The sequence below is a fragment of the Gekko japonicus genome, unplaced genomic scaffold, assembly GCF_001447785.1.
Source record: "Gekko japonicus isolate JY-2015 unplaced genomic scaffold, Gekko_japonicus_V1.1 scaffold2380, whole genome shotgun sequence".
Lineage (NCBI taxonomy): Eukaryota > Metazoa > Chordata > Lepidosauria > Squamata > Gekkonidae > Gekko > Gekko japonicus.
Genome location: NW_015164268.1, coordinates 61,505 through 78,412, shown reverse-complemented (window position 1 = coordinate 78,412; position 16,908 = coordinate 61,505). Strand labels below are relative to the sequence as shown.

At 44.2% G+C, this 16,908-nt stretch overlaps 1 protein-coding gene across 1 annotated transcript in view; it reads right to left on the bottom strand.

The window, feature by feature from the left end:
- The window catches only part of LOC107108309 (immunoglobulin superfamily member 3-like), a 33,926-nt gene that overhangs the window by 16,388 nt on the left and 630 nt on the right, over positions 1-16,908 (bottom strand). Inside the window, exons 2-4 of the mRNA XM_015408727.1 lie at positions 16,338-16,766; positions 7,130-7,525; positions 5,420-5,833 (exon numbers count right to left, since the gene is read on the bottom strand). Coding sequence (XP_015264213.1) covers positions 5,420-5,833; positions 7,130-7,525; positions 16,338-16,766 — 1,239 coding nt within the window. The remainder of the gene's footprint in view (positions 1-5,419; positions 5,834-7,129; positions 7,526-16,337; positions 16,767-16,908) is intronic.

The following is a 16,908-nucleotide window of genomic DNA, read 5'->3' as shown; positions in this document are numbered from 1 at the left end:
AGAACTCCCACAAGCTCCAGTGACTGCAAAGGACATTGCCGCTGCGTCGGCTAAGGACACTGTACTCTCCCGAGTCCTAAACTGGGTATGGAGGGGGTGGCCTTTGGGAGCTGTGGAACTGGCGTTCCGAGTGTTTAAAGCACGACAAACGGAGCTGTCTGTCTCGAAGGGGTGTTTGTTATGGGGGAACCGGGTGGTGGTGCCTCAATCCCTTCGACAAAAGGTGCTGAAATCACTCCATGAGGGCCATCCAGGCATGGTCCACATGAAAGCACTCGCCCGCGGCTACGTGTGGTGGCCCGGGCTGGCTGCCGAAATAGAGGATTGGGTTCGGGTGTGTGAGCCGTGTCAGCAGGCTAGGCCTGATCCCCCCCCGCCGCCACTCCGCAACGATGGGAGTCGGCGGGAAAACCATGGTCGAGGCTCCACCTCGATTTTGCGGGGCCCGTTCAAGGCCAAATGTTTCTGATATGCATAGATGCATATACCAAGTGGTTGGAGGTTGCGCACATGCACTCCACCACGTCAGGGGCCGTCATCAACGTGCTCCGGCGCCTATTTGCCACCCACGGGCTGCCGGACGTGTTGGTAAGTGACAATGGAACTCAGTTTACCGCTGAGGAGTTCCAAAGGTTCCTGTCGGATAACGGAATCCGGCAGATAACCTCCGCCCCGTTCCACCCGGCTTCAAACGGCCAGGCGGAACGAATGGTCAGAACGACCAAAGAAGCACTAGCCAAGCTAGTTTACGGGGACTGGGGGGTGAAGCTAGCATCTTTCCTGCTTAGACAGCATGTAACCCCATGTTCGGCAACTGGCCGCAGTCCTGCCGAAATGCTGATGGGCCGTCGCTTGACAACCTTGTTTGACCGGTTGCATCCGGATCTGAATGACTTGAAGCCCACACAGCAAATCGATGTCCCCAAGGTACGAACATACGAAAAGGGCAAAAATGTGTTTGCTAAGAATTATGCCAGTGGTCACTCGTGGCTACCAGCCACTATTATGGATGTTATTGGGTCACGTATGTATGTGGTACGGCTTGCAGATGGTCGCAAGTGGCGTAGGCACATAGACCAGTTGAGGCAACGGTGGGCAACTGACCGTCCCAACGCGTTGCCAGCTGAGTCCCCAGACCCCGAGGACCTTCCCCGACCTCCACCGGAGGTGAGTGCTGATGGGCCTGAGGGCATCACTGCTGTTCCAGAGGCAGGGCAGACCCCTACTCTCGAACCAGGAATTTTGGACGGAAGTGTTCCTGACTCTGCGGTCCCAGAGTCGAGTGAAGTGCCACTGACGGAATTGTGCCCTGAGCCGATTACACTCAGGAGGTCTCAGAGATATCGCCGTGCACCTGCCTACCTAAGTGATTACGAGTGTTTGTGATTGTATTTGCTTAGGGGGGAGGGATTTGTAATGTATTCAGAAGCTGCCCTGAATGCATTAAGATGAACATGGAATCATCTCATAGGGAAGCTATGTTAAGCTTCGTCTTGGCCAGGGATTCGCGCCAAGACTCATGCGACCAATCACATTCAAACAGACGGGAAGCGGGAACGCTTGTGATTGGACTATATGCGCTCAACCTGATAGGTTGATATCTGTATAGGAGGTGTGGCTACATTAGCCCGGAATGTTTAAATACTGAGCAGCTGCAATGGAGAAGCTGTTCGGGCTATCGAATGTTGTACCGTGTTGGAGAAGTGATCATCGAGCTGAATAAACCTGAGTTTTTGCTGAAATCACTCTCTGACTATTTGTTAAGCACCAGACTTAACAGATATTGGGGGGCCTTGTTAGGAAGGGGGGGTGAAATACCCCAATGTACCTATGGGCCTGCTTCCTGGAAGTTGCGGTGACATTCTAGGAATTTTCCAGTCTGTATGGTTTTTACAAAGTGTGGTTAATAAACCAACAGCCAACTCACATTGGGTTTGGTGCCCAACAAGAAACCCTGCTTTGTTAGACCACCAGCATTTAGGATGTCACAACTGGGATTTGAGCCAAGACTTTTAACAGTTTGTGATAACTGATTGCAGTCTCTACATGTGCCTCCCTATTTCCCCCTTCCTCACACATCCTCCTCCTCACTTTAATACTCGTTCTCTCTTCCACTCTGGTTTAATTTCACCATCTGAATTCTAACTCAAAAGGCTTAGAATACATCTCACTGCCAAGTTAAAAGTAGTCAGGTATATAGGTAGTACTTGATTCTGAACATTTCTAGTGAAATGGAAATGAGAAATGTCTGGTTTGTGTGTGTGTTTTTACAGGGTTGGCACATAAGGCCTGAGCAACAATGAGATTCTAGGGTTTTCTTTGTAGCCAGAGTTACAGGTGGTTTTCCAATGTCTGAGGATGTGGTTGCTGCAAAATGCAGCCTGAGTTGCACAGGCAGGTGCTTCCTTTCATTACCAACAGGTGTTTGGCAAACACACCAAGGGGACTTAGAGAAAAGGCTGCAGTGGTGTCCAGTTGGGAAAGTGACACCATTATTTTCATTAGACCCCATAACAGCATGCACAGTTTTTCATCAGAAATTGTCTATTAGTCAAGCTGCTGCTGTCTTCCTAAAGCCAGTCTTGCTCAAGAAACCAAAGCTGTTGCTTTTAAGTTTTCTGTCGCCCAAGACAGCCTTGATAAGGAGGGATGACCCGAAAGGAGAAAACAGAACCCACTTCAGTTTAATTAACTGAACACAATTGCCAAGCTTCCTCTTTTCCTTTGAACCCTGACTGCTGACAGTGCACTTGGTTCTCTCTGCGGCAGCATCTGAAGCATCCAAAAGAACCCAGCAGCTGCAAAAGGTATGCACAGCCAGCCAGCGTTGGGTTTTGCAAAAACCACTGTCTACCAATGATGGGCTGCAAAATCTCCCAGTATGAATCATTTCAAAAATGCCCAAAGCCCTTCCTCCTCTCCACAACCCTTGTCAGAGGAAGTGCAGTTATGTCAGCTTCCTCTATAGTGTTAGGCTAGTGTCTATTTTGCAAGCTGACTTTCAGGGAAGGTTGGGGTGAGAATAATCTTTTTTAGTATATTTATCGTTTGCTGTTGATTTCTGAGGGCTTAACTACACTTATATCTTAAAGAGCCCCAGCTTGCTTTTGTTTATATTGGTATTATAACCCTTCAACATTTGAAGCACTGTACAGCTCCCCCACACACACACATATACACTGTTTAGCTACAGGAGACGGGCAAAAGAGGGTGCCTGTCTTTGACCCCTTCCGCAGTGAGCAATAGCTAGGGAGCTTGTGGGTAATATGGAAAAAGGGGAAGCGCCAATAAAAGCCCCTCCAGTAACTGCCATGATGACAATCCTGTCCCACACCTGGATTAGTTAGCCCATAGTGACTCGACGATTCCTTAGGGTTGCCAGGACCCCGTGGCCACCAGTGGGGGATTGGGTGGTAGGGTTGTCAGACCCAGGGTGGGAAACTCCTGGAGATTTGGGGATGGAGCCTGGGGAGGACAGGGACCTCAGTGTGATACAATGCCACAGAGTCCACCCTCCAAAGCATCCATTTCCTCCAGGGGAACTGATCTCTGTAATCTGGAGATGAGGTGTAATTCTGGGGGATCCTCAGGTCCCACCTGGAGTCTGGCATCTTTACAATTCCTCTATCCTCCATGCAGAATGTTGGGGGAGGGGGATCACTGGGATGTAATATGCTGTGCTCTGCTGCTAAAACTGTTGTTTTACCCAACAGATATTTTGGTGTCAAGGTATTTCCTGATTTTCTGATGCAATGTTGTATACTCAGTTTCTATCCTGTTTTCCCCAACTGCATCACTTCTATCTATTCATCACTTCAGATCCTTCAGCAAGAGATTTAATATCAAAATCCTCAGCCAAAGAATCTCACAAAGCAATCTTTCTAGTTTTTTTTTTTTTTAATAGCTGGCCTAGGGAACCTGCACTGGATGACAGGGTGAGGTATAAATACTTTTAAAATAAATAATTCTATACTGCCTGAGCTTTCCCCCTTATGTTCCATCACGGTTTCTAAGATAAACATTTTTATGCATGTGCAAAACTCTTCTCAATTGAGCTTATTTATTTATTAAATTTCTACCCCGTCCTCCCGCCGAAGCAGCTCAGTTCCTTTTGCATTTCTACCTTCTACTCTTGTGCCCTAGATTTCTGAGGGCTTGCATGTTTTGGCACCTCAGTATTTTCATGACAGTCATGGGACACCATGGGTTTTGCAGTTGCATAAACATTCATAAGGTTACAGTTGGTTTCACTGTTATGTTATATGTGCTTCACTCTAAAAAATGCAAGGGATTTAACACAGAAGGGACTGTCACAAGAACACGGATTGTTTGCCACGAAAAGTTTAGATAGCAGATACTGTGAGAATAAGTTATCTTTATTCACGTAAATTGCTCTTCAAAAGCATGACAGATGTGAGAGCAGCCACCAGAATTTTAGGATCACAATCTTGACGAGATGGAACTGGAATTATTTGTCTTGAATTGATCTTTTCCTCAAACTGTGGATAATCTGTTCTTGACTGTGCCTCTTGGTTCGCATGTATAACACAAAACCATGGTCTGTTTTCACTATGGAAGGTATAATCACAGCTGCGTTTGTAGATTCTGGATTGAAATCCTGGTTTGCCTCAACAAATGCTGGTTTCATCATCTTTTCTATTTCTATCATCTCACCCCAGAGACCCAGCTGGTATCCTGGTTTGCACTGCACATGAGAGGAACCAGGAGCAAGCCAGGAATAAGTCTTGATTCATACATCACATAGAGCCATAGTTAAGACTACACTGTGGTTAACAAACCAGCTTTAAAGCATGCTTTCAGGTCTTTGAGGTAACATAACTAATCTCAGTTAATGGAGTGGTCACAGTCATAGTCAGACTCTTTTCTTGTTTGGGTTGGGGGCTTAGTGCTTAACATGAAGCTGATGGAATTTGATTTTTGTGCCATCGTGTTTGCTCATTTAACACATCTTTTTTGTTGCTGTTGCGTGGATTTTTTAAATTTATTTAGATTGTACAACCTGTTTCCATGGCATACATCTATGATTTCACCAGAGCTCTGAAGGACAAATTAAATAAAGGTGCTGTGACTAACCCGAAGACTCACAGTAAACTTCATGAACAAACAGGGGGTTGAACAAAAATCTTCCATGTCTCAGCCCATCATTCCATCTAGTACAATTTGGGATTAGGTGGTTTAACTGTAAATGAATACAATAATTTTGAGCACAGCATTTCGAATACGGATCAGATTTTGGAGATGGTAGAGAAAGCTTACCTGTTAACTTGGGATGCTACAGCCATCCTATCAGTGATCAAAAAACAATTCAGGGAGGTGTGAGAGAGGATTTATCTGAAGCCAGAGGCATATCCTTTGGCAGAAGAAAGAGTCAACCAAGTTACTGGCTGCACACACTTACCTGGTTGCGTGACTTTTATTTCAACAGGATTAGAGGATACCACTGCAGCTGCGGCTATACCCGAATTGCTTGCTTGCTGAGAATTTTTCCAGACTTCAACTTCACACTTATATATCCCTGCATCTTGCCATGTAGCACCGTGGATTAGAAGCTGGGATGAAGAGGAGGATTTGGAAATCTTGGTTTTCTTCTGGAAGTGCAGAAGGGCTGATCCCCATTCGATGATGCCTTCTGCTGTGATTTTCACCACTTTCTGGTAGCCAGACAGGCCTGAACTAGGATGGAATTGCCAAATGACAGAAATTGGCACTCTGTTGGTGCTGTGGTTAACTGACACCCGACAGTACAGTTCAAAATCTTCATGCAGCATTACATTTGCAATTCTGCTGATCAGTACAGCTTTCAGATTCATCCCTGGTATTGAGGAGAAAAGTAATTTGTGCTGTTAACATCAGATAGTCCTTGTCAGTAGCTCTTAAAAACTGCCACCAAGCTTATGTTCCCATGGATTTTTCTGTCTTTCTTTTCAACACGAGCCCTAGGCTAACTGAATTTTTCCATGGTTTGTCATCATCACATTTATTTTGTTAGTTAATTTTTTTTATCCTGCCCTTCTGCCAAGTACTGAACAAAGTCCTCTCTTTCCCCACCTTACATTCACAAGAGCTTGCACAAAGTGGCTGGGCCAAGTGAGTGGCTGGCCCAAGATCACCCAGTGAGCCGCATGGCTAAGTGGATATTTGAACCTGGATCTTTCTGGCCCTAGACCTTTAAACTATTACATTACACTGGTTCCTATTCTTAATTTGAGCTATACTCAGTTTCCTACTACCGGTTTCTACTTAGCAGTGTTCCCTCTAAGCTGAGTTAGTGTGAGCTAGCTCACAGTTTTTTTAGCCTCCAGCTCACACATTGTTGTCTTAGCTCAGGAAGGATGGCACCAGAGCAAACTGATTTATGCAGTAGCCAAATAGCTCACTCACAACTTTAATGCCAGTAGCTCACAAAGTAGAATTTTTGCTCACAAGACTCCACAGCTTAGAGGGAGTATCCTGAGCTACTACTCATCTAATAGCACAGGTCCCCCTACTGAGTTGGGGGGAAGAGGTGACAAGATCATAGTAATCTTCACTGAATCACTTCCATTCCCTTGAACTTTGCTCTTGCTGAGCAGGATTGTTTCTGAGTCATAATCAGAACAGCATTGTCTCAAATTAACCACAAAATAACTCAGGTGAACTGGAGCAGCACATTCAAGAGAACAACAATTCCATACAGGGAAGGTGTGTAGCCCTGACCAGGATGGGCCAGGCTAGTGTGATCTTGTGAGATCTTGGAAGCTAAGCACGGTTGGCCCTGGTTGTCAGTTGGAGGGGAGACCACGAAGGAAATCCAGGGTTGCTATACAGAGGCCAGAAATGGCAAACGACCTCTTGCCTTGAAAGCCCTACCACGTCAACAGAAATCAGCAGCATTTTGGTAGCACATTCCACCACCAAGATTTATAACCCTCTGAAACACATTGTCTGAGTTGTGACTGGTGTTGGGTGGTTAACAATAGTTGAGAGTGAGACAGCCTTGTAAACAGACAAAAACAGAGCAGCTACATTTTGAGACAAGACCTAAGGAATAAAATGGAGTGTAAGACATTCAGCCATGATATGTCTTAGCCAAGAAAGTATGCAAGACAAAAGGGAAGAATTAACTTACCCAGTGATTCAACGTTGGCTGAGATTTCCTGAGCATGTTCCCAGTTTCTGCCCTTGAACCACTCTGTCACTTCACAACGATAAAGCCCTGAATCATCTGTAGCTGAAGTGTTGTAGATCGTCAAGGTAAATGTAGAAGAGTCCACCTTTTCTAATCTGAGGTCACCACGAGCACTGCGCTCCAAGTAAGAAGTTCCTATCTTTAACATGCCATCTTGATCCATGTTGGCTATGAGCACTGGAGGGCTTTTGTTCCTCAAGATATGCCACCATTTCACAGACAGAGGATTTTCAGCCACACTTGCTTTACAGTGGAAGATCAAAGCTTCCCCTTCCATTATTAGTTTTTCATTGATCCACAGAACCAATTTCAATTCACTTTCTATGAACAATAGATGTCAGGTTAAGCAGATAAGTCAATCTGAGTTAAAGGGAAATAAGATACAGAACTGGCTTGCATTCTGGCACTATCTGTTACCAAAGAGGTCCTCTCCTATTCACTGGCATTCCCAATGAGAAAAATTTACTGAGCAGCACGGTCACACATCATTTTCCTTTGGCAGCAATCATCTATACATCGAGGTGGGGGGAATGAGTACATCATCCTCTGTTGAGATATCCCCACACTAAGGTAGCTATGTAGGACTGTGTAGGGCTGTGCCATTCTGAACGTGCCCAGAATCTTGGATGCTTTGTGGGGAAAGACATCAGATGTGATGTGGGCCTTAATGGTGATGGCCTTCTTTAACACAGTGGCCTTTGGTGTCATAATATTTTGTTAACACTGGTATCACCAAACTGGTTAGATCGAGAAGTCTACAGTTCCCTACAATCTGCACATCTCTTTTTGGCACTGGCATGGGGTTTCAAAGGGGTGCACAACACATTTGAGATACTAGTCTTACCCCCATTTTATGAAGGATGTCTGAAACAGAGAACCATAAAGGGATGAGTTCTAAAAATGGATTCAAAATCTTTTGAGTGCTGATGCAAAGACCACGTTATTTAGTCATTCATTCATTCATTCATTCATTCATTTAATTTTTACCCCATCCTCCCCGCAAAGCAGGCTCACAGCGGCTTACACTGGTTAATACATAAATAACAATTAAAATCCACATAAAATCATCTAAAACAGCTCAATTATAAATAATTCATAAAGTGCTGGCGATGTTTAATTAATTGCTTAAGATGGCGTACTGTGAGAGTACATGGAAAGGTCTAACAATTATCCTGCTCAGTGCTCTTCCTAATATGAGTGGCGGCACAGGCTAGATGTCAAAGCCAAATGCCAGGGCTCTGTAATTAAGATTCTTGGTGGTAATAGTGGTGGCGGCTCCTTAATTGAAAGCTTGGTGGAAGAGCTCCATTTTGCAAGCCCTGCAGAACTGTAAAAGATCCTGCAGGGCCCTGATGTCTTCCGGGAGCTCATTCCACTAGTATGAAACCGCCACTGAAAAGGCCCTGGCCCTGGTAGGAGCAAGCCTGACCTCCTTGGGACCCAGGAGGGTCAGTCGATTTTGAGACCCCAACCGTGGTGCTCTCTGCGGTATGTATGGGGAAAGATGGTCCCTCAGGTATGTTGGACCCTGGCCATATAGGGCTTTAAAGGTAAGAACCAGCACCTTGAAGCGAATTCGGTATGCTATTGGCAGCCAGTGCAATGTCTTCTGGGGAGGCCCATCAGAAGCCTGACCGCAGCATTCTGCACTAGCTGCAGCTTCCGAATTTGTGACAAGGGCAGCCCCATGTAGAGAGCATTACAGTAGTCTAATCTCGAGGTGACCACCGCATAGATCACTGTTGCCAGGTCATTGCGGTCGAGGAAGGGAACCAACTGCCTAATCAGCCGAAGATGGCAGAAGGCCAACCTGGCACCACTCATCTACTTTCTTCAATTTTGTGACACATATGTCCTGATGCTTGGAGATACCTTTGTAAGAACAGCATTGCACAAGACAGGATGCAACATCATTATGCAATGTGTGGGAAACTGAATCACATTATTCTTGATTGCAAAGGATTAATAAATACTCTAGAAGCCCATTATTATAAGGAAATGATGGAGATGAATAAAAGTAAAAACTAAGAAACTGTATTATAAGGTAAAATACAGAGATAAGAAAGCCATAAAAGCAAGATTAGACTTCATGCCTTGGTGCCTTTATTAATGTGGCAAAATTGAAGTCTGACTGGTAATACTAAACATTTTTAAAATCCATCTTTTCTGCTGTAAGGCCTGAAGAAGTAGACAAAAACTTCATGCCCAGATGAGAATGGTTAGGAAAGCATTCTGTGGGAGTTGTTAGAGTGTCAGACTAGAATCTGGGAAAGTAAGGTTTGAATCTCCACTCTGCTATCGCCTAGTCACACACATTCAACCTAACCTACCTTTACAGGGTTGTTGTGAGGATAAAATGGAGCAAAGAAGAATGATGTAAGCTGCTTTGGGTCCCTATTGAATTAAGTAAATATGCCCTTGTGATACTGGGGAAATTGAAACAGCTGGACAATACCTTTTAATGGAATATTCTCTGTGTGTGTTTATATATACATACGCATATATACACACCCACTGCTTATATTTGTTTTATTATATTATTACATTTATTATAATATCTGCTTATATATGTTTTATTATGCTGGTCTATCAAAAACAATTTTTGATCGTTTGACAGAAGTAAATAAACAATACCTGCAAATGCGGATGTACCTGAGTTTGAAGGTAATGGGAAAGTACCTTCTCTTTCCTTCTAAAGAAATGTTCTATTACTGAATTACACACATTTCTGCATAGTTATGTCATGCAAACTTTCAACAGCAGGTTGCCAGAATATTTCTTTTTAAAACCCATCCTTTGCAGAGAGAGGCAGACATACAATAAAGTAGGACAGAAAATTAAGGTCACAAAGAAGTATATGGGGTTTCAGAGAGAAAAGTATGTGAATAACAGAGGCAGTGGAATCCTTAAGAGGCAATGGGGATGACCAAGACAACATGGAATGAAATGCACATAATCATCAGATTAAACTATCTAAGACCTAAGAGGCGGCTTGTGGTGATATCATCAAGCTATTCCTTTCCCATAATGGACTCAATTGATCAGATTTGATTCATACCCATTTGAAAGTACAAGAAATGCTTCAAACTGAAACAAAAATATTCCCAACATTTCCAAGCATGTGGAAGCCTTCCATTTTGATGGTTATTTTGGAACTGCACAGTTTGGTTTCATTTTCCCAAGCAGCTGGACAATGTGGGCCACTGAGGGAGAAGAGCAACTGAGCAGTAGGTGATGTGTGTATGATAGGGATATTGGGAACAGGTTCATCCTGATTGGCATTTGCATGCTTGATATTTCTGATTTCTGCCAATCATCTTACTGCTTAGGACAGGCTTTTAGGTTCAGTATGTTTTCCAGAGCTATTCCATTATCTGGGTCTCTTTATGTTCTAAACAGATGTCAGAATGACCTTGCGTAGATATACTGGAAGCAAAGCAGAGCAGGCTTGGAGAGTGTGTGTGTGGTGTGTGGGGGGGTGAAGGATAGCGGCAGAAGGATAAAGGCTTCTCTGCTCCTGAAGCAATAAGGAGGCAGTGGCAGCTATAGCCAGAATACTTTAAATGTGTCTAACTTTGTCCAGTTTGTTTCTCTCAGAATTTGTGGAAATAATTGTGATCAAAGTGATTAAAAACTCTTGATGATACTTGTTAAACATTGTAGAATGCTGCCATCTAACTGCTCTATAACTGAGCTTGCCCAAAGAAGTTAATGAGTATCAGTGAAGTACATTTGGGCCTTTTCCCATATTATATTTAAAGGGACAAAAAATGGCATTACTGACCTCTAGATGACACATTTATGTCAGTACCCGAAGATGACCTTTTTTTCTTAACAGCAAGGGAGCCTGTGGAAGATGTCTCCATTTCAGAAACCTCACAGCGGTATGTGCCTTTGTCCTTCAGTTCCGCCTGGTTTATCCTGAGGATATACTTCTCATTGCTCTGTTTCTTCACTAGGAGATTCCCTGTGGTGTACCTGTCCCCATTGTCCTCCTGAAAGGCCAAGGCCCCATGTTGATCAATGCTAGCCACCACCCTATCACGATGAAGCCACACCAACTGGAACCATCTGTTTTGGATATTCTGGGCTTGCACAGAGCAATTGATCTGCAGGACCTCCCCTTCCAGAACAGAGCTTTTAGCAACAGTGATCTTAACAAAGATATTGTCATCTGTGAGAATACAAATAAAGAAACACATATAGCTTGTAGCTTTACTGGAATGATTATTGAGCGTAGGCCTCTAGAAAGTGTTTGCCATTGCAGAGTGTGTGCGTGTGTGGTTGTGTTAGTTAATGGCGGGGGAGGGGGAGTTGCAGTAGGGTAGAAACGTTTGCTTGCAGCCCCAGTCAAGTGCTGCTCTGGTGTCTTTTTTCAAATTGCTCTTCTTCCTGTATCATCACATAGCCAATCAGATTTGGCTGCATGAAATCTCCAAGCATCTATCTGAATTTAATAATCTGATTGCTGTGACATTATTACATAAAGAAATATTATTGGCTATGAGATGATGTTTCTGTTTCTAGGATGAAGTCTGACTTGAAGAAAGAAATTGGGGTTGGACTGTGGCTGAATGGTAGGACATCTGCTTTGTGCACAGAAGATCCCAGTTCCAGTCCCCGGCATCGCCACTTAAAAGGATCAGGTAACAGGCGATGGGAAGAGTTTCTGGAGAGCTACCCCCAGTCAGAGCAGACAATACTGATCTTAATAGACCAAGGATCTGACTCAGTATAAGGCAGCTTCATATGGACATGTAAATGCTCGTGATGCTAAAACAGCAACTGATATTTATTTATGTTATTTATAGTCCACCTTTCTCACTGAGGGTCGCAGAAGATTACATAATATAAATCAGTGTAACCCGTAGGGCAAGATATCTAACAAACAATGTAATACCAATGGGATTGCAAAAAATCTGAAAGAAGGTATAGGAATTAAACATGGCATGCTAAACAATACAAGAAATGGTATTACATAAGTAGAAATATAATGCAGTGATAGCAAGATAAAAACATACAACTACAGATAATCCATATTAGCAGTATAGTCCACAGTCCCATTTCCTTTACTGAAGCATCTTCATGAATCATTTAGTCATAATGCAGCCCCATTTCCTTTATAAAACTGTTCCCTCTGAACTGTTCTGCTTTACATAGTTTGTGGAGTTACAGAAGCACGGGAGCCTTCCTGACCTCCTCGGGCAGTCCATTCCATGGGCAGGGGGGGGGAGAGACGGGCGGGCGGGGGACTACAGAGAATGCGCATACACAGGCAGTTCTTCATCTTGCCTGTTTGCTGGGTGACACTTGCTGAAGGCCCTGTTCAGATGGGTGACGTTGTGGCATAGGAGGAGAAGCTCCTAGAGATAGGAGGGTCCAAGGCCATGAATGGCTTTGTTTGTGACAGTCACTATGTTGAATTGAACCTGCTAGTGAATAGGCAGCCAATGGAGTAATTGCAGAATGGGTGTAGCATTACTGTCTGGAGGCGAGGTACTAAGGTGCAAAGCCAGAACATGCCAGGGGAATATAGAGAAAGGGGACACTTGTGCTGTTAACACTACTGCCCCCACCTTTCCCATCTCTGCGGTGGGATGATTTTCACAGGAAAAGGAAATAATCTCAAAATGTGCCATCCGTGCAGGTGCATCCATAATCTAGGCCAGTTCCCCAAACTGGGGGAAACTGAGCCCCCAAAGGAGTGATGGAAGAAGAGCAGTTGCTGGCCCTGATAGGAGGCATAAAGAAAACTCAGGGGGGTCATTGGGAAGCAGTTTAGGAGCCTGTTTGGGGCCATGCTCTTTCAATAGGCTTTTTCCTTCTGAGTCAAGGACAATGGAGCTCCTGGCCTCCTGGCAAAGCTGCTGGAGGTCCGGGGGCTGTTTTGCCCCCCCCCCCGGAGGAACCCAGTGCAGCAACAGAGCCCATGATGCACGGCATTGTGTCGTGGGCTGCGGGGGCGGAGCTGGCTCTGCTAGAAAAGGCCAGGCTCTGATTCCGCCCGATAGTGGCAACATCTGGTCACCTGGTACAGAGTCAGAACACTAGGCTTGGCCATAGGGACCCAGTGGTTATGACACTACCAGGGCTTATACTTCGCAGATCACAAACTCAGAACCCCTACTGTTTCCTAACAAATGCCTAGCCGGGGGCCTTCAGCTTTCTCATAAGCAAGGGGAACTCCTAGCTCAGTAAAATCTACATGGCCCCTATCTTTCCTTCTTGCCCACAGGAAGTCATCAAGATAGTGGGCAGTGCTGCGTAATCTTGTCCTGTAATATGAGGCCCATTCCAAAAAGGAGCTGAGCCTCCTGAAATCAGCACAGGAAAGGGCCCTATCCATGTAAACTTGCCCTCGAAAGCAAAGCCCAACAGTTCGAAATCAGCTGGGTGGCCAGGGAGGAGACGGAAGGCTGACTTAATGCCCATCCACTCTTGTTCTTTCGGTTGCCCCGGTGCTTGTGAGCAATATATTCAGTCATAAGAACATAAGAGAAGCCCCCCCCCCCCAAGCACCAACAATACAGAGCATCACTTGCCCCAGACTGAGAGTTCCTATCTATACCTTCTGGCTAATAGCTACTGATGGACCTCTGCTCCATATGATTATCCAATTCCCTCTTGAAGCCATCCATGCCTGTAGCCACCACCACCTCCTGTGGCAGTGAATTCCATGTGTTAATCACTCCTTGGTTGAAGAATTACTTCGTTTTATCCCTTCTAACCCTACATTCGGCAACCTCCTTGAGTATTTAGCTATGCGGGCTGAGGGTGAAGGCTACAAGGTGCTATGAGAGATACGTGCAGGATTGCAAAGTTTAAAATTATGTTTAAGTTATTAAGTTCTTTTCCAGGTGTGCCATGATCTCTTGGCTGCCCACTCAAAACCTCTTTCACAATCAAGCATCTTTAGGCTGATTCTGCACAGTTTCTCTAATCTCAATCCTGCATTTGCTCAGCGAGGAGAGTCTAAAAGACTCCCAGAATACTTTTTCTCCCTTGCTGGTAGGATATCTTGGAGGGAGGGACAATTCAGGAATTCTGAGAATCAATGATGTATCAGCTGAAAGATTTCACTTTTAAAAAAAATTCTTTTGATTAATGCAGGGTGATAAAGTGAGAGAAGGGAAAGAATGAATGGATTCTGTTAATTATCTTGAGAAAAATGAATAGACAGATGAATGAATCTCATATGAATTCATATAAAACCTGCTGATGAGGGGGGAGAATTTACACTGGGCTTAGCCAGATTTATGATTTTGTGCTAAGTGAACAAAGCTTGTTTTCAGTTAATTTCCCCTTCATCTCTACCTGAACATGTTCCAATTCAGTGCCAAGTGTAGTTTGCACTTACATTTTGAAAACCAAAGTATGTGTTGTACTTTCCTTTCCAGCTGGGATTGCAAACTGGGTAGAAACTTTGGTTTACAGTCCTGAAGGCCAAATACCTTACACTTTCCAGGTTGGATTCAGGGCAAATTATGTTTTGTGTTAAAGTGGAAACTGGCTATTTGATTTGCAGAGTTTTATTTTATTTTACTTATTAGATTTCTACCCCGCCCTCCCAGCCAAGGCTGGTTCAGGGCAGCTAGAGGGAAGGGTAGAGGGGAATGAAAGAGAACAGACCTCAGCCACCAAACACCAGATCAAGGTTCAGCATTATGTCTGAGCCCTGTTGAAATAACTTTTGTAAATCACAACTGCTCTGCCTGCCCCTCCCAGTCAGGAACAAAAGGATCAGTGCAGATAAGAACAGATTTTTGAAGCTTTTCTTCACTTTGGTGACACTCCAATATTTTAGAAGAAACATAAGAAGAGCCCTGCTGGATCAGACCAGTGAGGGTCCTTCTAGTCCACCATTCGGTTTCACACAGTGGCCAGCCAGTTCCTCTGGCTGGCTGGAGTGTGCCTCTCAGATACTCAAGAAATTTCATAGACCTCTGTGTACACCATTTAAAGCCACAGCAGCTAATCGTGGCTACAGCTAGTCTAATGGTTTACTGTGCATAAATTATCCAAGGCACTGAATGCTGGTTCATTAATAATTCATCCTGAACAGACATTGGCCATTCACAAATATTTGCCAATCACGTTGTATGAAGAATGTGCAACTTTCACACCAGCAGTTTCAGTCTAGGAGTGGATTTAAAAGCCTCTTCTCCTTTTGAGGAGACATGTGTAAAGCTTTCTAAATGGTGCTACTTAATTTAGGCTGCAGCTCCCTTGAGGGAGTGCTGTTTCTCCTTCCTCAGTGTTATTGCAGTGCCAATCACTGCAGCAGAGCTCACTAGATAATTTAGCAAACTGGGGCTCATTGAAGAAGAGAAACAAAATACACTGAGACCTTTAATAAGTGATAGAAAAAAGCATGAATTTAATCCATGAAACAGCTAAAATTAGGTGCTGGAGTGACCTAACGTCCTGTTCTTACATGTTAGCCACTTTAGTGAGGCAATGGTGGAAAGGATTTGGCAGAAGAAGTGGGGCATATCATTGTGCTAGATCTAGATTCCAACTCAGACATTGTCACTGCTATGTTGGTAGTTCTCGTCCATCCCCCTGCAATGCACAGCTGTACTACAGAAGGGCCCATACACTGTTTTGGCAGCAATTGGGTTGGGGGGGGGGAGCGGCGTCTCTGCCCACCCTCTTGTATGAAATGCTATCTGCTTTCATGATCCAAACAAGCACCCCAGCAAAACAGAACCAGACATCATGGACAGTAATGGAAGGAGGGCCCTTCATGCATTGAGTTTTAGTACACCTGCATTTGGCAGAGAAGACAATCCCTTTCTTCTTGCTCATACAGATGGCTTTTCTGTTTTTGTTCTTGTGAAATCTGTTCTTACAGGGCCTTGAAAAGATCAGAATCTTCACTAGTTTTAATGCCTTTTCAGAGAATGGGTGATTATGTAGAGGGGAAGTTAATGACCTAGCAAATGACTCATTTACTCATGAGGGTACTTTATACCACTGCAGCTAAGTCTAGAGAGGTCTTGATCTATAAATGAATTTACTCACATTTTAAATTGACTAAGCTTGTCAAAACTGTATAAAATATTCCAAGTGAAATAGAAAATCAAGGTAACTGTGGATGATTAAGCAGCTGCTAAGGTCTTTTAAAATGGCAGTATATATGACTGATGGATCACATGCATCTTACCAAGGCTCCTGACAGTCAGAGAAGTCTTGTTTGTCCGTTTCCGGGCAATATCTTTCCAAGTTTCATCAGGATCTTGAATCCACTCAACTGCTTCACAATAAATTTCCCCCTGGTCCGAAGGCAGTATCTTAACGATGGACAATTTATACTTTTTGTTCCCAGTTTTGTCTAGCCTTATGTCTCCAGAGGAAACCCTCTGATTGTAGGAAGATCCTGCAATCAAGACAAAATCTCTGGACAGGGAAAGGATTTCCTGATCTTCTCCATCTCCTTGAACAAGGTACCAGGCAATAGAAAGGTGGGTGTGTTGGGCTGCTGCTGTTGACACTTCACAGATGAATTCTAATGAATTTCCTTCATCTTGGGTGAGATCCTGTGGTTTCATGGTAGCAGACAGTGTGTCTGGGATTACTAGAAGGACAAGGCAACAGAGGAGGACACAGCTGAAGGGTCTTATCAGTACTGTGAATAAATAATTTCCCTCTTTCAAAGGGTGCCAACTGTACTAGTTGGGTCTCCAACAGGGAACTTGTGTTGTAGGATGCATTGTCTA